The following is a 16,989-nucleotide window of genomic DNA, read 5'->3' as shown; positions in this document are numbered from 1 at the left end:
TCCAGCTTTGTGTTGTCGACATATAGTCCAGGCTGCAGGTGGCTTAAACTTTGTGTCTTTGCAGCCAAAGGTAAGGGCAGCGGAGGAGTAAAGACGGCCAAGCTGTATGCCTGGGTGGCCCTCCAGACTCTGCCAGAGGAAATGGTCATCAGCCCCTGTCTGCTGGACTTCCTGGAAAAAGCACTGGAGACCATTCCTATCACTCCAGTGGAAAGGAATTACGCAGGTTTGTTGGTTGCACCATCTGATATTTTTGGATCCTGTCCTTAGCACACAAGAACTCCTTCTTGTGTGTCTGGCTTTCACAGTAAACTCTTTTTGTGTTTATGTCCTCCCGTCAGCTATGGCTTCGCAGGAGGAGGAGATGGGCCAGTTTGAGACGGAGCAGCTGGAGGAATCAACCACCTCCCTGGTTTCCTCTTCCACGTCAGCCTACTCCTCCTTCCCCGTGGATGTGGTTGTCTACGTCAGAGTCCAGGTACAGTTATCGGGAGCACCCCCCCCCCGCACTAAAGTCTTTATTGTCATGATATTTGCAACATTGGATAAATTAGTCCCATTTTTTCCCATTATTAATGCGGTCCTATTGATGAATGTTTTCTTCTGCATATTTACTGAATATCTTCCCACTACAACTCCAATCTGTCAACCTGTAAACCATACATACATGTAGACATAGACTTACACACCTTAAATTAAAGAGAGACGTTCAGACTGAAACACCAGCTATCATCTGTGTTTGCAGCCCTCTCAGATCCGCTTCAGCTGCCTGCCAATGTCCAGGGTGGAGTGCATGCTCAAGCTGCCCTCTTTAGACCTGGTCTTCTCTTCTAACCGTGGGGAGCTGGAGACCCTGACAGGAGCCCATCCCACTGATGGTTCTCACCCACCGTCCTCCACTCCACCAGGACAACATATCCCCAAACCACCTCCCAGCAAAGGTCTGTGGAGCCTGACTTGCGGAATAATGATGCTGTAATGTGTGCAGAGATATGTGAACAGCAAAACATTTGGAGTCAAAATCTTACCTTCAAACACCAGGAGCATATCTATTAGCTGTCACTTCATGCCGTGAATGGGCCCTGTGTGATTTAATGTTGCTCACAGCTTGTTCTCATGCATTTATTACTTTGCTCTCCAGTCTGTTTTTTGCCACACCATGCAAGTTCTGCTATGTTTTGTTTTGTTTTTTTGCTGTTACAGTGTTCAGGTCTTAACTCGGGTCATATTTTTTAGTCCAGGCAAATTTACAGTAAATGTACAGTTTGCTCCAAAGCCAAAAGGGTAATTGCAAAGTATAAATATTACAATATTACATTAATATGCATGCGATGCATTAACTTTTAAGCAGATAGTTCATCTTGATCTCTACTCTAATTAGCTTACTCCTCTCTATTATGAAAATGTGACTCAATCATTTGTGTCAAATACAGCCCACTGATGAGTGTCAGTGAATTGTGATACGGCTTCCTTCTGGCGACAGTTAGTTAATTAATGCCTATTGTATGTGACTGCTTGTCTTACCTCCTCTGTGTTTTTCTGCCCTCCTCTGCCTCCTTCCAGCATCTCCGTTGCTGGGGAGCCCTCTAGGCAGGAGCCGCCACAGCAGCAGCCAGTCCGACCTCACCGGCCCCCCAAGTACCTCCTCAGGCCTCAGCTTCACTGCCTGCATGTCTGACTTCTCCCTCTATGTATTCCACCCCTATGGCGCCGGAAAGCAGAAATCTGCTGTCACAGGCTTGCCTCCAGGCCCAGGGCCGTTAGGTACAGAAAGGCAAAGCTAATATACACGTGTGTGCTAATAATCCAGAGCTGCAGCTACTGCAGAGATCGACTTATTTTACTGCTTTAATGCAGATACTATTTCTAAAACATAAACATGTTCTACATCTTGTGAAGATGTGGATAAAAGTGACTTCATGCTTTATGCTGATGAGTGTACAGTAATATATCATGCCACGTGTTATAATGTAACCGAGATTGAAATTAGACGAAAGTTTCGTGATCTTCATGATTATCGCTCTTTTTGTGGAAGGTACAGTAGACGAGGAGCCGTCTTCAGTAACGGGAAGAAAAGACTCTCTGAGCATCAACCTGGAATTTGTGAAGGTCAGCTTATCCAGGATGAGACGTAGCGGAGGCCCCACCTTCATTGAAAGCTTTGTTCCTGCCAAAGGTGGCAAAATGGACACCACCCTCATCAACATCTCAGGTACATCGTCAGCCCCAGAAGAACACGTTTATTAGATCAGATTATACTGACTTATTTCGGTTTAGGCTGTTCAAGATTAACCATTCTGCCGGACTTGCGATGGAGTTGACAAAAATTTATTTTCAGGCAGGAAATATAGCCATTAATAAATGAGAATATCGGAATGTCGAATGCAAAACAAAGGTCTTCTTTCAGTTCTATTCAACAAGAGGGTTTGTAGAAAGGTGTGGCTCATATATGAGCTAATGTAATATTCTCCCCTTAGCTGTGTGTGACATTGGCTCAGCTTCCTTCAAGTACGACATGAGGCGACTGAGTGAGATCCTGGCCTTCCCAAGAGCCTGGTACCGTCGAAGTATCGCCAGGCGCCTCTTCCTGGGAGACCAGACAATCAACCTGCCAGGTGACTTTTTGACTGCTCACTGGCTTTTGGTCTGTGTTGTTGGGGTTGGGGTTTGTCAAGTGTTGAATGCATCTGTGGTGTGTGTTCCACTCTGTTGTTTTGTTTTTTATCCGCCTGCACTTGAGTAGTTGTTGTAAAATCTCAGCTTTTACTTGGCATTGCACAAGATGAACAGAGAGCTTTTCTAACCTTCCTCTTTTCTTAAGATTGTACTAGCTACTGTGATTTTTTTCTAAAATCACTTCTTTCTGCCTCTTCATTGTTCAAGTTTGTGAAAAACTAAATCAGTATTTTTACCATGGCCTTCAAGAAAAATAACTAACATGGACAAAAAATTGGAATATTTTTTACTATGTGCAGAAAAATGCAATGAACATGATTTTAAATCTCGGCCTTCGTCTTCTAATCTCAACAGGTTTAGCTTGTGTTCATTTTTAACGTTCCGTCTCGCCTGACCTTCCTTCAGCCAACATTTCCTCCCACTGCTCCAAGTTGGCATTTCAAAGGCTGTCGTTTACTTACATCTCTCAACCTTTACCTTTCCTCAGCCTCTGGCCCCGCCACCCCTGACTCGGCCGAAAACGTCACCCAACACCTTTCCCCCGAGTCCAGCCGGAAAGCCTACTGGAAGACCTGGGATGGCAGCACCTGTACACAGCACATGCCCCAGTCCCCCAACGTCTTTTCCGAGCACTCCACTGGAAGCAACATGTCCCCGGGCCTGGGCCACCTCAAGTCCCCTGCTCCTGTACGCACCAGGAGCGTGTCTGATTCCTCTGCTCCTAGGAGAAGTAATTACAAACACTGGAACACGCGCAAAAATATTAAATACAGAAGCACAATTAAGATGTTAAACAACAAACCAAATAATAGAAGTGGAACATTACAAATCACAATGCTAACGTGCAAGATACTCATAATTTGTCCATGACTACCTATTGCCTAATCTTTGTACAATCTCATCTAGATTCGGTGACAAAAACATCCACTCCTTCCTTCAGTAAAAATGGTAAGGCAGCAGGTCAGCAGGGAGCACCATGGGAGACACTGGTGGTGTTTGCCATCAACTTGAAACAGCTCATCGTCCAAATGAACATGAGCAACGTCATGGGAAACAATACGTAAGTGGTCCCCCTTCCTGCTCCTTTTTAACGTAGTTACTTTAATAGCCTTCGTGTCATGAACGTGACAAATGTGATTTTAAAGGAACAGGTCAACATTTTGTGGTAGTATGCCTATTTGATTTCTTGCTTGAGTTAGATGTGATGATCCGTACCACTTTCATGTCTATACGCTATGTAGCCAGGAGATGGTTAGCTTAGCGTTAAGAATGGAAATGGAGTGGGGGGGATTAATTAATGAATGGGAAAATCTAGTAAATAATTAGTCACATTAAATTATTGCTTTGTTAACACTTGAACATACACGGTGTTTAAAGTTAGCCGTATACAGTGGATGGATGGATGTGTGTGTTAAATGCAATTTTTGGGGAGAAATCAGCCGGTATAAGAAAACAAATGTTTTTTATTTACAGTTTCTTCCTATTGTTCATTTTGTTTGAAAAGAAATATTGAGTGCACTCTCTGCAATATAACAGATGATGCAGTAGTTATTACATATTTATACCGAAACAGACTTTAGAAACATTTTCACCCTCAGGGCTTGTGTATATAAATCCTTTGAGTGTCACTTAAAACTGGCCTCAAACTTAAATGTGGAAATAAAAATTCTGGCAAATTGAGCCAGTGAGGGGTTCCAGTGTCCCGTGTAAACTGTGAATGATAAAACAATCAGTATTTTTAGTGAATGAACTCGTGCAGTCACTTTTTATAATGCTGGCTGGGAAACCGTGCTTTAGTGTGAAAGAATCTATAGAGAAAGTAAAGGTATATGAAGGAAATAGATTGAAGGTAAGAATCTTATTGACCAACATTGTCAGCATCATTTATTTACATTTATTGGAGTAATGGGCTACTACATGGTCTCCTTGCTACAATTTGCACTTTTATCTCCTTCAACACATCCTTTATCGCCTACGCTTGCGGTCTCATTTCATCTCCTATACACTGTTCTGTATGTTGCTGGTCACCAGGATACGCAGTCCTTACAGCTTTCATCTCCACAGTTAAGGCAGAGTTGCAGAAAATCCTGCTGAATCATTGACAAACACAACACCTTCATAAAGGCAGTACTGTTTTATGAGCTCTGCGTCTTCACAAAGTAAAAAAAACATCTTCTACTCTGGAAATGTGTGGGCTCCTGCCTCCCCCTCACCAAATCAGGGTACACTAGGCCTCACTAGGTCTAAATTATTTAGGACTTAAGAATATTCTTCCGTCATAAACATTCACATACATTTATGCATAGGCATAGTCTCTTTAAAGCAAGAATTGGATTGACACAAAAGGTTAACCACAAAGCTGTACTTAGATATTAACAAATGGCCTAATAATAACATTGAATTAACGCCCTGAAATATTGATTTCTAGCTAAACACATAATGACATGTTGGACTAAAAAGCTGTAAAGTTGACTTGCCAGTCAGATTTAATCGTTGAGGTTGGCTGGTCTTTTCCTTTTCACCTGTGTTTATTCCTGGGGAAGTTCTCACAATGAGAGTCATTTATGTTTCATTGAGAGCACTTCTGCATTATTCAGTAGCGTTTGAGTAGCGCTCACAGTTGTGTTTGCACCTGCAGCTGGACGACCAGCGGGCTGAAGAGTCAGGGCCGGCTGTCTGTAGGCAGCAACCGGGACCGAGAGATCAGCATGTCTGTCGGCCTCGGCCGCTCCAAGCTCGACTCCAAGGGCGGGGTGGTGGGTGGCAATATAGACGTGAACACCCTGGAGATGGTCTGTAAGTAAACAAAGCATCAACTTTTCAGACATCTGGTGTTTTTCCGCAACTCATTAGCAGCTCTTGTTGTAGCAGAGTGTAAGCTGTGGATATGGACCTAAGCCAGAGTACAGGGCAGAGTTCTTGCACAATGCTTGGAGCTGTGCAGCGATGGAAAACTGACTTAAACATACACAATAACTGTAAACTTGTTTTTAAGTATGTATTCTATTGCTGCAGAGCTCCCAGTGTTGTGTGAGCTTTATTTTGTATATTGCATTTGGTGTTTAGCCTATATAGGACATATTCACATGTTACATACAATAGAATGTATTTAGAAATGTGTATTTCTTTAGACCCAGGGAAGAGTATGAGGGTCCGGGATACTTTATTTCTCCTGCTGCAGCTTTGCGTGTGATGTTGTTCGTTGATACTTTCCTACTGTATGCAGCAGTTTCCGCTCTGTTCACTGCCCTTGACTTTAAACACAGGTTTTTCACATTTAAATTTTTTCCAAAGAAAAAGACTTGCTTTTGACACTGAAGCAAGCTAACGAATTGTTGAAGTTTGGGACATTTAAAAGAATGAAGCAAAATTTCTAATTGACACAATTGACAGATTTTAAAAAAGTTCGAGTGTGTTAATACGCTCATCTCTTTTCATACAGATTCCATTATGCAACCTCTACTCTGTAATACATAGAATTTACAAGATAAAATGTGGAAACCAGGGCATGATTAAAACACCTTTGCTATTGTTTTATATATGTTTATATTATTTAAATTTAACACCTTAACATTTTACAAAATAAAAATAAAAAACTCATGGGAACAAATAGCTTTGCAATCTACTGTATGAGAGAAGAGTACTGCTGGTTCACTTTAAAACAAACCCAGTTTCCTTTTCTCCCCCAGATTTTCTCCAAAGCCAGTTATTCTCTCACCCACTTTGATGGCTACGTCTCTGTATAAGCAGCCACTTAACACCACAGCGCTAACCAATTACTGTCTGTTTTCTAGCCCACATCTCAGAACACCCCAACCAGCAGCCCAGCCATAAGATCCAGATCACCATGGGGTCGACAGAGGCGCGTGTGGACTACATGGGCTCCAGCATCCTTATGGGAGTTTTCAGCAATGCTGACCTGCAGCTGCAGGACGAATGGAAGGTCAACCTGTGCACCATTGACACCAGCCTGTCAGAGAAAAGGTGTGAAATGATGTCAGCAGAAGCTTCTCATACAGATGATAAAGATATCGAGATATTTAGGCCCCATCCACACTACTGCGTTTTCGATTTAAAACAGAGACCTTTTGCTACGTTTGCACCTCCCGTCCAGACTACAACGACGAAAACGAAGACCTAAAACAGAGAAGTATGTTTCAAAACTCCAGAGGGCGTTTTAGTGAAGACGGGCCAAAACAGAGGACTTTAGAAACGATGAGGCAGCCCCTCACGCTCGGCTCTCTGATTGGGTCTGATTGGGCAAAGCAGAAACACGATGCTGCTGACCGGGTTTTTGACATCGTATTTATTTACTTTATTAATAACACTCATCTGCCTACACTCGTACTGTGAATGTCGTCATGTACTTTGCAACAACTCCCAGTCTGTTTTCTGCCGCCACACTCCCGTGTTACATTCAGAAACAGTCCCAGCTCGTTATTGATCCATGCAACAACAAAAATTTTAATTCTCCGTTTGTAAACTAAAACGGAGTAGTGTGGATGAAGAGAGAGAGAGAGAATTTGCTTTTTTGTTGCCTTTTTTTATGTTTTCTTAATCTTCTATGTCCCTGTTCATTTCCCTCCCTGTCTTTTCTCCCTCCATCCTTCCAGTGAAATCTTTGTCCATGGAGACCTGCAGTGGGACATTTTCCAGGTGATCATTTCACGCTCCACCACGCCAGACCTCATCAAGATCGGCATGAAGCTGCAGGAGTTTTTCACTCAGCAGTTCGACACCAGCAAGCGGGCCCTCTCCACCTGGGGCCCTGGCCCCTACCTGCCCCCCAAAACCCCAGTCATCAACACCGAGAAAGGAGCTGCAGAGCTTTGTAAGCATGCCCTTTTCTATACTCCTGGGCATAATAAGGTATGCACAGCAAGTGTCTTAGTGCTGGTTATAGGAAGTGAAATGATTTGTAATTCAAATAAGCTTAATTTGTATACCCCTTTTTCAAACCGTTGACTGAGTGGTTCAACAACAGAATGTAATCAAACATGCTCATGAGATAATTAGAAACAAAAAGCACAAGCAGCATACATTTTAAAAGAGTGGAGGCTATATAATGATGAACAGCATAATATACACAATACCGCTTCTCATTTTTCGTCTCCTAACTGTCTTTGTCACACAGACATGGACGCGGCCCATCATCGCCACTGGCCCGGGGTGCTGAAGGTAATCGCCGGCTGCCACATCTCCCTCTTCCAGATGCCTCTGCCTGAGGACGCCGTGCAGCTGGGCGGTTCAATGAGCCTCCATGGCAATCACATGACCCTGGCCTGCTTCCACGGGCCCAACTTCCGCTCCAAGTCGTGGGCTCTGTTCCACCTGGAAGAGCCCAACATCGCCTTCTGGACAGAGGCACAGAAGATCTGGGAAGACGGTGAGACACAATGTCCATTTCAGGGACTTCTGTATGAATGGGACTAAAAAATGATTACATAGTAAAAATAACAATCAGCAGTGAAAGTATTTTTCATCAGCCCGATTTAGTTTAGCATTTTTGGGTTTGGCACTATTATCCTTTTTTGATAACTGGCTTTTGTTTCTGTCACATCTAGGCTCCAAAGACGATTCTACCTACATTGTTCAGACGCTGGATTTCCACCTCGGTCATAACACTATGGTGACCAAACCCTGCGGTGCCCTCGAAAGCCCCATGGCCACCATAACCAAAATAACCCGCCGGCGGCATGAAAACCCCCCGCATGGAGTCGCCACAGTCAAAGAATGGTTCAACTACGTCACTGCCATGAGGAATGAAGGTAAACATTTATTTTGTAACCTGTTGCTATCACACACAGTGATATGCAATCCAGCCTTTCTGGATACCTCAGCTCAAAAGTATCTGCCGAATCTGGTTACCGACCTGATCCCAGTGCCCTCAAATTTCAAATCTGCGTACCTCACTGCATGGAACTCATTGTGACATCATTTTTAGGTCAGGGTCTTCCATGAATGATAGTATAAACACTCAATTTTATAATGACACTGCCAAAAAAAAACTATTGAAGGATAGCTTCACATTTTGAGAGGTAGAGAGAGAGCGGGGCAAGGACAGGCTGAGTGAATCAATGCGCTGTACACAGCTCTGCAAGGAAATTTTACTTATTTTAAATGGTTAAAAAAAAGAAAAGGATATCAATATGTGATGATATTGTGGCAGGCCGCATAAATAAATCAATGTACGGGAGGGACTGTCGTTGCAAGAGATCCAATTTCAGTGGACATGTTGGCATGCGAGTGTTATTTTAAGACAGACTTGGAAAAAATAAACAAATGAAGAACCTTTCCTTTAAATGTGGATCGCTCACCTGGCCGATACCTGATCTATCAGTTTAAAAGCCAATATCGATTGTGATTGATCCTTAATACTGCATGTTTCAGCATATACACAACACCCTTATTGGCATAAAGGTGGTCGTAGAAATGTTGCAAACACCTCTGTGTATCTTTAAAGTGGTGTTCATTGAACTTGTGCTGTTGAACTGTATTCCTTTTATACTATCAACAAAAACTGAATATTATCACCTTCATGAATCTAGAACTTGTTTCAGATTTGGTGTATTAGGCTTTATTTTAGCTAGGTGTACCCAATAAAGTGGCAGCTCTCAGTGTATGTGCTTATTTCATTGTAGTATCTTAATAACCTTAAACTCTTCGCAGCTTCACACAGCTCTGACCTAAAGGAGACAGGTGCAGCATTTCTTTTCCAAAATAGCTACTCTCTGTCTGTCTTTCCTTGCAGCTGCTGCCTGTAATCTTACATGTAAAATAGACGCAGGTAGTATTTAAAAAAAGAAAAAGCAGAGAAGTGTGAACACGACCTTCAACTCAGAAGAGTTTTGACACATCTTATCTCTTGTTTCAGAGTTGAACTTGCTCAGGAACGTGGAAGCCAACAACCAAGAGAGCGGAGCGGCTGCCAAAAGCTCTAGTCTACTGAGCAGCTTCCGCGGCTCCTCCAGCTACAACCATGAAACTGAGACAATCTTTGCTCTTCCCAGAATGCAACTGGACTTCAAGTCCATCCACGTACAAGATCCTGATGAACCTTCTCTAACAGGTACTTAGTAATGTAACGGGATATAAAGGCAATAAATCATCTGTTGGAGTTGCTCTGACAATTTTTAAAGTCAGACTGTATTGTGTAAATACCCAACATCACCTCTGCCCACAGTAGTATCTGCAATATAGTATTTTATTTGTACAACAAGATTTGTTTTTCAGTGTGGTTTCAATCCAAAAGACAAGTTGTCTGACAAATCACAGCATCTCCCAACTCCATATTACATGCTAACTGTACACACATCACTGTAAACTGTGTGATATCTGATATATTGCCTCAAGTGATGTCACATGGGTCAGTGTGGGTTGGGGATGAAGGCTACAGTTTCAAAAATGGAAGAAAGAAGAGTGTTGAAGAGAAGTGTTTGGGTTAGGAGTCATGTTAACGCAGCTGCTGACAGATCTGATTAAAGCTTGATTTATACTCCTGCGTAGGGTCTACGTCAGGCATCTATTACTTGTGCGTCCGTCTGTCTGTCAATCTGCAATTACATCCCCAAATGCTAGTTGGGGGTAGCGCTACAGCGTCTACTGTGTTGACTTTTGCCGGCCGAGCAGGCTAACTTCTGGTTTAGCGCTAACGTGAATGGGGGTAAAATTGTGTACATCCGGCTGGTATAGCCTTTTCAAATGTTATCGACCAAGTGGATCACATTCTGATAGTGAAACGATTCATTTTGCTCGGGTTGTGACGGTCAAATATATTGATCCACTGTGTTACAGCCGCTGTTTTTAGCTGCTAGTAAAAGTTAGTAGCGGCATTTGACTCAGTATAAATTGCACTTAAGGAAGCAACATTTTCCAAAATGTAAACGTAGTGTTTGTTGAAGCAGTTTTTTTGTCTCTGGTCCGGATGTTTTAATTGTTTGATTTTATTTGTTCCAGACTCCAACAGCAAACCCAAAGTGGAGTGCAGCGTGGTGACAGAATTCACAGACCACATCTGTGTCACCATGGACGCTGAGCTCATCATGTTTCTTCATGACCTTGTGTCCGCCTACCTGAAGGAGAAGGAGAAAGGTTTGTGTCTTGACAGCAGTCATTCCTTCATTCAGTCACAAAGAAAATAAACAATACTTAGTCATTTCAACGCCCCCCCCTCTCTCTGGGACAAAATTCATGAGTCATCTACAACAGGTGTAGTAATGGAAATTATTTTATTCAAGAGTGAAAAAAGAGGGGGGGGGGGCTTCAAAGTTCTGAACAAGCTATTGTGTACAGCATGTCGAAAAAATTATTCATCAAAGTATCCAGAGAGGAGTAACAAGATGAGCCACATCTGTCTGCCTCCGTACCCGTGGAGCTGTTTGTATGCTGTTGGACACATTTTGGAGAGCAGCATGAAACGCAGGAAGCTGAGTGTTATTTTCACACACAGCGGGGAGGTCACAGAGCCCAGCGCAGGCAGCATTTTAATGGGTTTCCTATTGTCAGAAAGGAACAAATTAGCACTCTTTATGCCGGCAACCTCGCATTCTTGATGACAATTAATATAGTGCCACGACTTTGTTCTGTTGATTTCTGCGGCTGAATAGAAAGAGAAAGTAGGCGAGCTGAGAAGATTTTCATCAGAGTTTGATTATCCCGATTAATTAAAGTAGGACAGATGGGCATTTGAATGTGAATAGAGTCAGGATCTATATTATCAAGGTGCCGACTGTGCTTTCGGGGATATTATGAATGTCTATTGTGTTCTGCTTCTGGATGTTGTTGTTAAAGAATGTGTTTGCCATGTTAAAAAGAAAACATCAGGGCAGTGGAGCGTGCGAAGCAACAACCTTATTGCCTCCCCCCCCCCCCCCCCCCCCCCCCCCCCCCCCCCCCCCCCCCCCGTCCTCAGCCCTTTTTGCCCCGAGGATGTTCGCGGCTCGGCCAGGCCAGAAGAGCCCCACAGCCCTGCATGATGAAAGCTCCACAGACAAGGACAAGGACAAGGACGACGGCATCAACTACACCACGGTGGACTGGAGGGAGTTCATGTGCAACACCTGGCACTTGGAGCCTACTCTCAGGTCCGCTCTTCTCCACTGCACCACAGACATTTGGAGTGTTTTTGGTTTATTATCACACGCACCCACCCTTTCATAGGATGGAGTCAAATTGAGTCACAATGCTCATTCATGAATTATGCGCTTTCAAAAGCGGCAGAGGAGAAAATGGAGACGAGCATTTGTGACACTGTGTGAGTGTATAACCTTGTAGCCACACCACATTCTTACAGTGACACACAGACCAAACACACAAATCCAAATATACAAAGGCTGTCACACATCATTGCATGTAATGTTACTACTATTTCTAGTAGAAACAGTAAAATATAGGCTTCTTTAAAAACGGCAATAAGGACACTGAAATTCCATTTGTTAGTTTGTCATGAGACCTATAAAGTTTTAAACTGCGAGTCGGGAATTTTGAGTGACAGCTGTTCAGTTAGAAGTGGATTCAGAGTATTCCTTTACTTAATTAAAAGTAGCAATACCACAAATTTATAATACGGACAAAACCTCTTAGATGTGGTGGAGTAGAAGTATAAAGTAGCAGTACTTTTTACCATTGATAGTAGAGGTCATTTGGAGTGAAGTCATTTAAAAACAAATGAGTTTCTGCAGTTTTTAAAACGCACTTTTTTTTCCTCAATCTGAATGTAACATTCTCCAGTTATTAGAATCTACTGTCTGAAATGCATTTAGCATTGACTAAAGATGGAACATTTCCTCCATCTTCAGGCTTATCTCCTGGACAGGACGTAAGATCGACCCGGTGGGCGTGGACTACATCTTGCAAAAACTGGGCTTCCACCACGCCAGGACTACGATTCCCAAGTGGCTGCAGAGGGGCGTGATGGACCCACTGGACAAGGTGCTGTCCGTGCTCATCAAGAAGTTGGGCACCGCCCTCCAGGACGAGAAGGAGAAGAAAGGCAGAGACAAAGAGGAACACTGAGGAACACTAGTACCTCCTGTGGTCAAAGCTGTGCGGACGTTCTCTACAGGTCACAAACACTGGATTACTGGGTTACAATAGCCACTACTGTCCAACACTTACATACCTGTTTTACCTGCTACTTCTCCCTGTGAATTTCAGTATAGTTGTTTACTGTGGTGCATGCCACTAGCGACTGACTGAAGCGTTTTGCACCAATGTCATTATCTGTATATTTTGAACAAAGTAGCAAATGTTAGTATTATTTGACTGCTTTAATGGTAAACCCCTGCCTCTTTTACCTGTTGTAAATGACCATACTGAAATCGCTTGAAAGTTTCTTTTTAAGGCTTACCAATATTTCATGAGAAATGATTTCTTAAACCATTGCCTTTTCTTTGTTTCCCATGGAACACATGGTAGATATGCTTTATGTATTTTATAGCTTAGTTTTAAGATATTTAAGAACAGTTCAGTGACAGTGTTCTTGATTTTTATTTTTAAAATTTTCCTTTGATGTGAACAAATGAATACTGGGAGGTTATGGCACATCATCCACATAGTCATGAGGATGACATGAACTTTTAATTATAATTTGAACCAAGATCACTATTTATGGGTATGTGAAATGCAAAGTCTATATCATGTATTAGCTTGGTGTGTCAAGCTTATTTTTGTCTTTTTTTAATCCATATGGTAGAACTAGTGTATATAATTAAATTTCTTAAATGTGTTGATTTCCTAACTTAATAAAAATATTGCCATTCAATTTTAGATGAAGCTCAAGGTCTGTTATTTTGCTGTTGATTAAAACTAATTCTTTTAACAGGTATTGTTTAGAAATTATGTGAAATTTCTGCTAAAATGACACACAAGGTTACTGCTCATGTGAAAACAGTTGTATAAAGACTTATGTGGCTCTGGAGGAGTTTCTAAAGTCTGGGGGGGAGGGGTAGCTGACCTGATGATGTCATAGTGATGTCATCAGGGTCATCTTGGTCTTGGATTGGACTGGAAATGAAAAACAGAAGGCAGGTGTAGAGTTTAAGATGTGGGCATTTACCAGGCAGGGATGGGCCAAAAAAATGATGCTACTGGTTGCATTCTGGGAAATGTAGGATCCAGTGTTTTTCAAGTTTCACTCATACAAGGGACAAAAAAATCAGGACTCTGCTAGCTCAATTTTGACCTTTTAGGGAAGAGCAATACTAAATCACCAGAGTTCCCCTATAATGAGGTTGTTTAGAACTTGAAATGAAACTCTTGTGTTTTATTTCAAAATGTCTCATTGTTTGAGTCAGAGCTTTAATGGCATCAGCAGTAATACATTTTCTTTCTTCAGGCGGTGATGTGTTTCTGTTCTGTTTTTTTAGGTCAATTAATGAGTGCATGCGTAAGTCTACAAGATTCACTTAGTAATTTATAACAACTTCGAGTTTCCTCTCATGTTTGTCAGAATACCTCACCAACAGCCCCCCCCCCCAATCCATAAAAAGCCTGCTGTGCTCACCGCAGGGTTTGTTAATACAGTACTTTGACTGTAAGACTCCCCACCCCACTAGCGCTAATGTCTTCCACTGTGATACCCCCATCTCACCACGAGCCATGTTCTACTTTTGGTTCCATGCCACGGTTTTGCATTTTTGATGGCGCGTTGGCGGGTGAAGGAGAGCACGGTGGCACTGTGGAGAGGAAGAGAACTGCGGGTTTCCTCTCTGATGTCTGCTGTGAGATTACAGCAGTGCCACCCGAGGAAACCCAGACAGCTCTGTGTGAGAGCACACTCAAGTCTTTGCTCTTGCTTGCCTGGGCCGGACATTATTCCAGATTGTTATTCAGCCTGCTGAACACCCTTTCCCTTTGAAGTGATTTCTATTTTACATATCAGTCCGCTGTATTTCTTTTATTTCTTTCACCTCGCAGAGCTGCAGTATGTTAACATGAACGCCACGTGAGTGACCAGTAGATGGAGTCAAAAGCCAGTTGGCACGCAATCAAAACCACTCCTTTATGACACATCTCTCTACAGGATACTGTCCTGCTACTGAATTATAAAATAGAAACAGGATAGAAAACATTAAAAAGTCATGAAGTGGCCAGAGATGTTGAACTGCTTAAACAGCCTGGTTCTGTCCTTCCTGGACTGATATCAAACTGCTCGGACAGTCTCCACTGAGCTCTGGACTATCTGCTCAAGGAAAACTCACATAAAACAATAAGTGACCAGCCTGTTAGAAAGAGCCCTCCTTACGTGGATGTACAGGGTGTAAAACCTAATAAAAAGGTAATTATAATGTGGGACAAGTGGAGCTAAGACAGTCTAGGAGGGCGTGCTGGAAAATGTTTGAATATTTTATCTGCAGAATACAGACATTTTCCAACATAAAAAGGTTTTAAGCTTTGAAGTGAACCAGATACTAGTTGAGCTTTTGAAAGTTTCCTGTGTGCAGTTTTAGGAAAAATCATATTCTCTCTCAAGAATGAAAGTCTTCATTATCAGGGCGATGACAGTGTATAGAAACCAATCAGACAGGATATCATAAAGAATGTTTTAAATCGACCAGAGGCCATTAAAAATTAACCCTGCATAACACAATAAAATGTTTCCAAATGGGACCACACTAATTTTAAATGCTTCATTATCCACATATGAGAAAGGTTAAGTAGAAGTTAGTTTGAGTTGGATACCGCCTTTTAACAAGGCACCTTTAAAAAGTGTTTACAAGTAATAGGCTATATAATAATTAAAAAATCGTTTAGTAATGACTTACTTTGGGTAATATGCTTCTTTGCTTTCTTGCTGACAGTTAGACGTGAAGATCCATACCACTCTCTGTTAAATATGAAGCCCCAGCCTCTTAGCTTAGCATAAACTGAGAGCAAGTTTAGTTGGTCCCAATCAAGAGTTTTAACATAAGCATTAGATGAGAAAATTTATACAACTCTAATGTGTGTACACTAAATAGTAGGCAATGGTCAGGCAACGATTAGCTTAGCTTAGCATAAAGAAAGGAAATATCAAAACCGTTAGCCTGGCCGTAAACGTGTCCTCGGAGCAAAATATTAAACATGTGAATTAGTGAGATTTAGAGGTGCTGGTAGGTGGATTGTGTTACCTTCAAACTGAGCCAGGCTAACTCCCCTCCTTTACAGTCTTTATGCTAAGCTAAGCTAACTCCAGCAGGCTGCTTTGTTCTTAGAGCAGCACAGAAATGAAAGGGGCATCAATCCTCTCATCTAACCATTTAACTCTTGGAAAGAAAGCAAATAAATAAGCTTATTACCCTGTCAAACTATGCTTTAAGATTTTTAACAGCAGGCTTAACAGCTAAATAGGGAAAAAAATGTGCAACTGCATTATTACCAAATCAATCATCAATTAAGCCTTTGGTATCTTCTTTTAAAACCTTTACAAATGGTGTCTCAGAAAGGTGTACTAAACATTTTTTATAGTCCTCATTTCCCCAGATTTAACATCATTAAATCATTTTAATTATATTTTATCAGTCCAAATTCAGAAAATCCAGTGACTTTTGAGATGTAAACTGAACCAAGATACAAGCTTCATCAGGAGCAGATAGTAATATATTTAGTAAAATACATACTAGAGAAGAAGGGCAAAGGTATTAACTGCTCATTCAAAACATTATCTCGAGTCATGTCCTTGTTTATTGTTGTCTATTTTATCTATGCATAAGAACAGTTTTCAGACTCTTCTTTCATCCCATACACAGTTCAGCTCAGCCCAAAATAAAAGAGTTGCCGATGTTTCTTCAAAAACTATTATCTTCACAGACAGAATGATTTCAGGTTTTTACTTTCATCCCAGAAAATAACGTTTTTGGTAGGAATACTTATCACATCTTTTTCAAATTATGCCCCTGTTTTGAAAGTTCTCATTAGCCTAATGATGGAGAGAAAGAGCAAAGACATGATACCTTTAAGAGTGTTTGAAGCCTCTTCAAAGCTGTCTTCTAAGCCTTGCCCTACAGAACAAATGTGCCCATGTGGGACAATAAAGACTGAACTGCATTAAATTGAATACCGCAGAGCGCTGTTATGATGTACAGCAACTAAACTGTCTTAATACAAATGAGCAGATTGAGATTTGAGCTACTTTTTGATTGAGTTTCTAATTGCTTGTTCCACATCATCGGCTTTACCTTGATTTAATAATTCGGTGTAGCAATATGGCTGAAGTGTTGAAAGGAGCAGCCTGGTAGTTAGTATAATAGTCTGAATGCTCAGCTAGTGATTCTCTGGTTGAGAAACGGTGCCACACAGAATAAATTAGTTTTCACTTGGTGGTGAAATTCCTGA

At 41.8% G+C, this 16,989-nt stretch overlaps 1 protein-coding gene across 11 annotated transcripts in view; it reads left to right on the top strand.

Annotated features, from left to right (window-relative positions):
• The window catches only part of kiaa1109 (KIAA1109 ortholog), a 79,655-nt gene extending 66,212 nt beyond the window's left edge, over positions 1 to 13,443 (top strand). For 10 of the 11 annotated variants that reach the window (XM_046063184.1, XM_046063186.1, XM_046063189.1 and 7 more), the window contains 17 exons: positions 65 to 226; positions 342 to 478; positions 746 to 941; positions 1,564 to 1,764; positions 2,036 to 2,212; positions 2,478 to 2,615; positions 3,164 to 3,406; positions 3,583 to 3,736; positions 5,315 to 5,472; positions 6,471 to 6,660; positions 7,290 to 7,507; positions 7,811 to 8,062; positions 8,241 to 8,444; positions 9,551 to 9,745; positions 10,633 to 10,767; positions 11,588 to 11,759; positions 12,474 to 13,443. In XM_046063184.1, the coding sequence (XP_045919140.1) occupies positions 65 to 226; positions 342 to 478; positions 746 to 941; positions 1,564 to 1,764; positions 2,036 to 2,212; positions 2,478 to 2,615; positions 3,164 to 3,406; positions 3,583 to 3,736; positions 5,315 to 5,472; positions 6,471 to 6,660; positions 7,290 to 7,507; positions 7,811 to 8,062; positions 8,241 to 8,444; positions 9,551 to 9,745; positions 10,633 to 10,767; positions 11,588 to 11,759; positions 12,474 to 12,690 (3,149 nt within the window). In that variant the 3' untranslated portion in view covers positions 12,691 to 13,443. The remainder of the gene's footprint in view (positions 1 to 64; positions 227 to 341; positions 479 to 745; positions 942 to 1,563; positions 1,765 to 2,035; positions 2,213 to 2,477; positions 2,616 to 3,163; positions 3,407 to 3,582; positions 3,737 to 5,314; positions 5,473 to 6,470; positions 6,661 to 7,289; positions 7,508 to 7,810; positions 8,063 to 8,240; positions 8,445 to 9,550; positions 9,746 to 10,632; positions 10,768 to 11,587; positions 11,760 to 12,473) is intronic. The other variant, XM_046063183.1, reaches the window with a different exon arrangement.
• The last annotated feature ends 3,546 nt before the right edge of the window (positions 13,444 to 16,989 follow it).

The sequence above is a fragment of the Micropterus dolomieu genome, linkage group LG11 (genome assembly GCF_021292245.1).
Source record: "Micropterus dolomieu isolate WLL.071019.BEF.003 ecotype Adirondacks linkage group LG11, ASM2129224v1, whole genome shotgun sequence".
In the NCBI taxonomy this organism is placed as follows: domain Eukaryota; kingdom Metazoa; phylum Chordata; class Actinopteri; order Centrarchiformes; family Centrarchidae; genus Micropterus; species Micropterus dolomieu.
The sequence above is the reverse complement of the archived record's forward strand: the minus strand, read 5'-3'. Positions and strand labels throughout refer to the sequence as shown.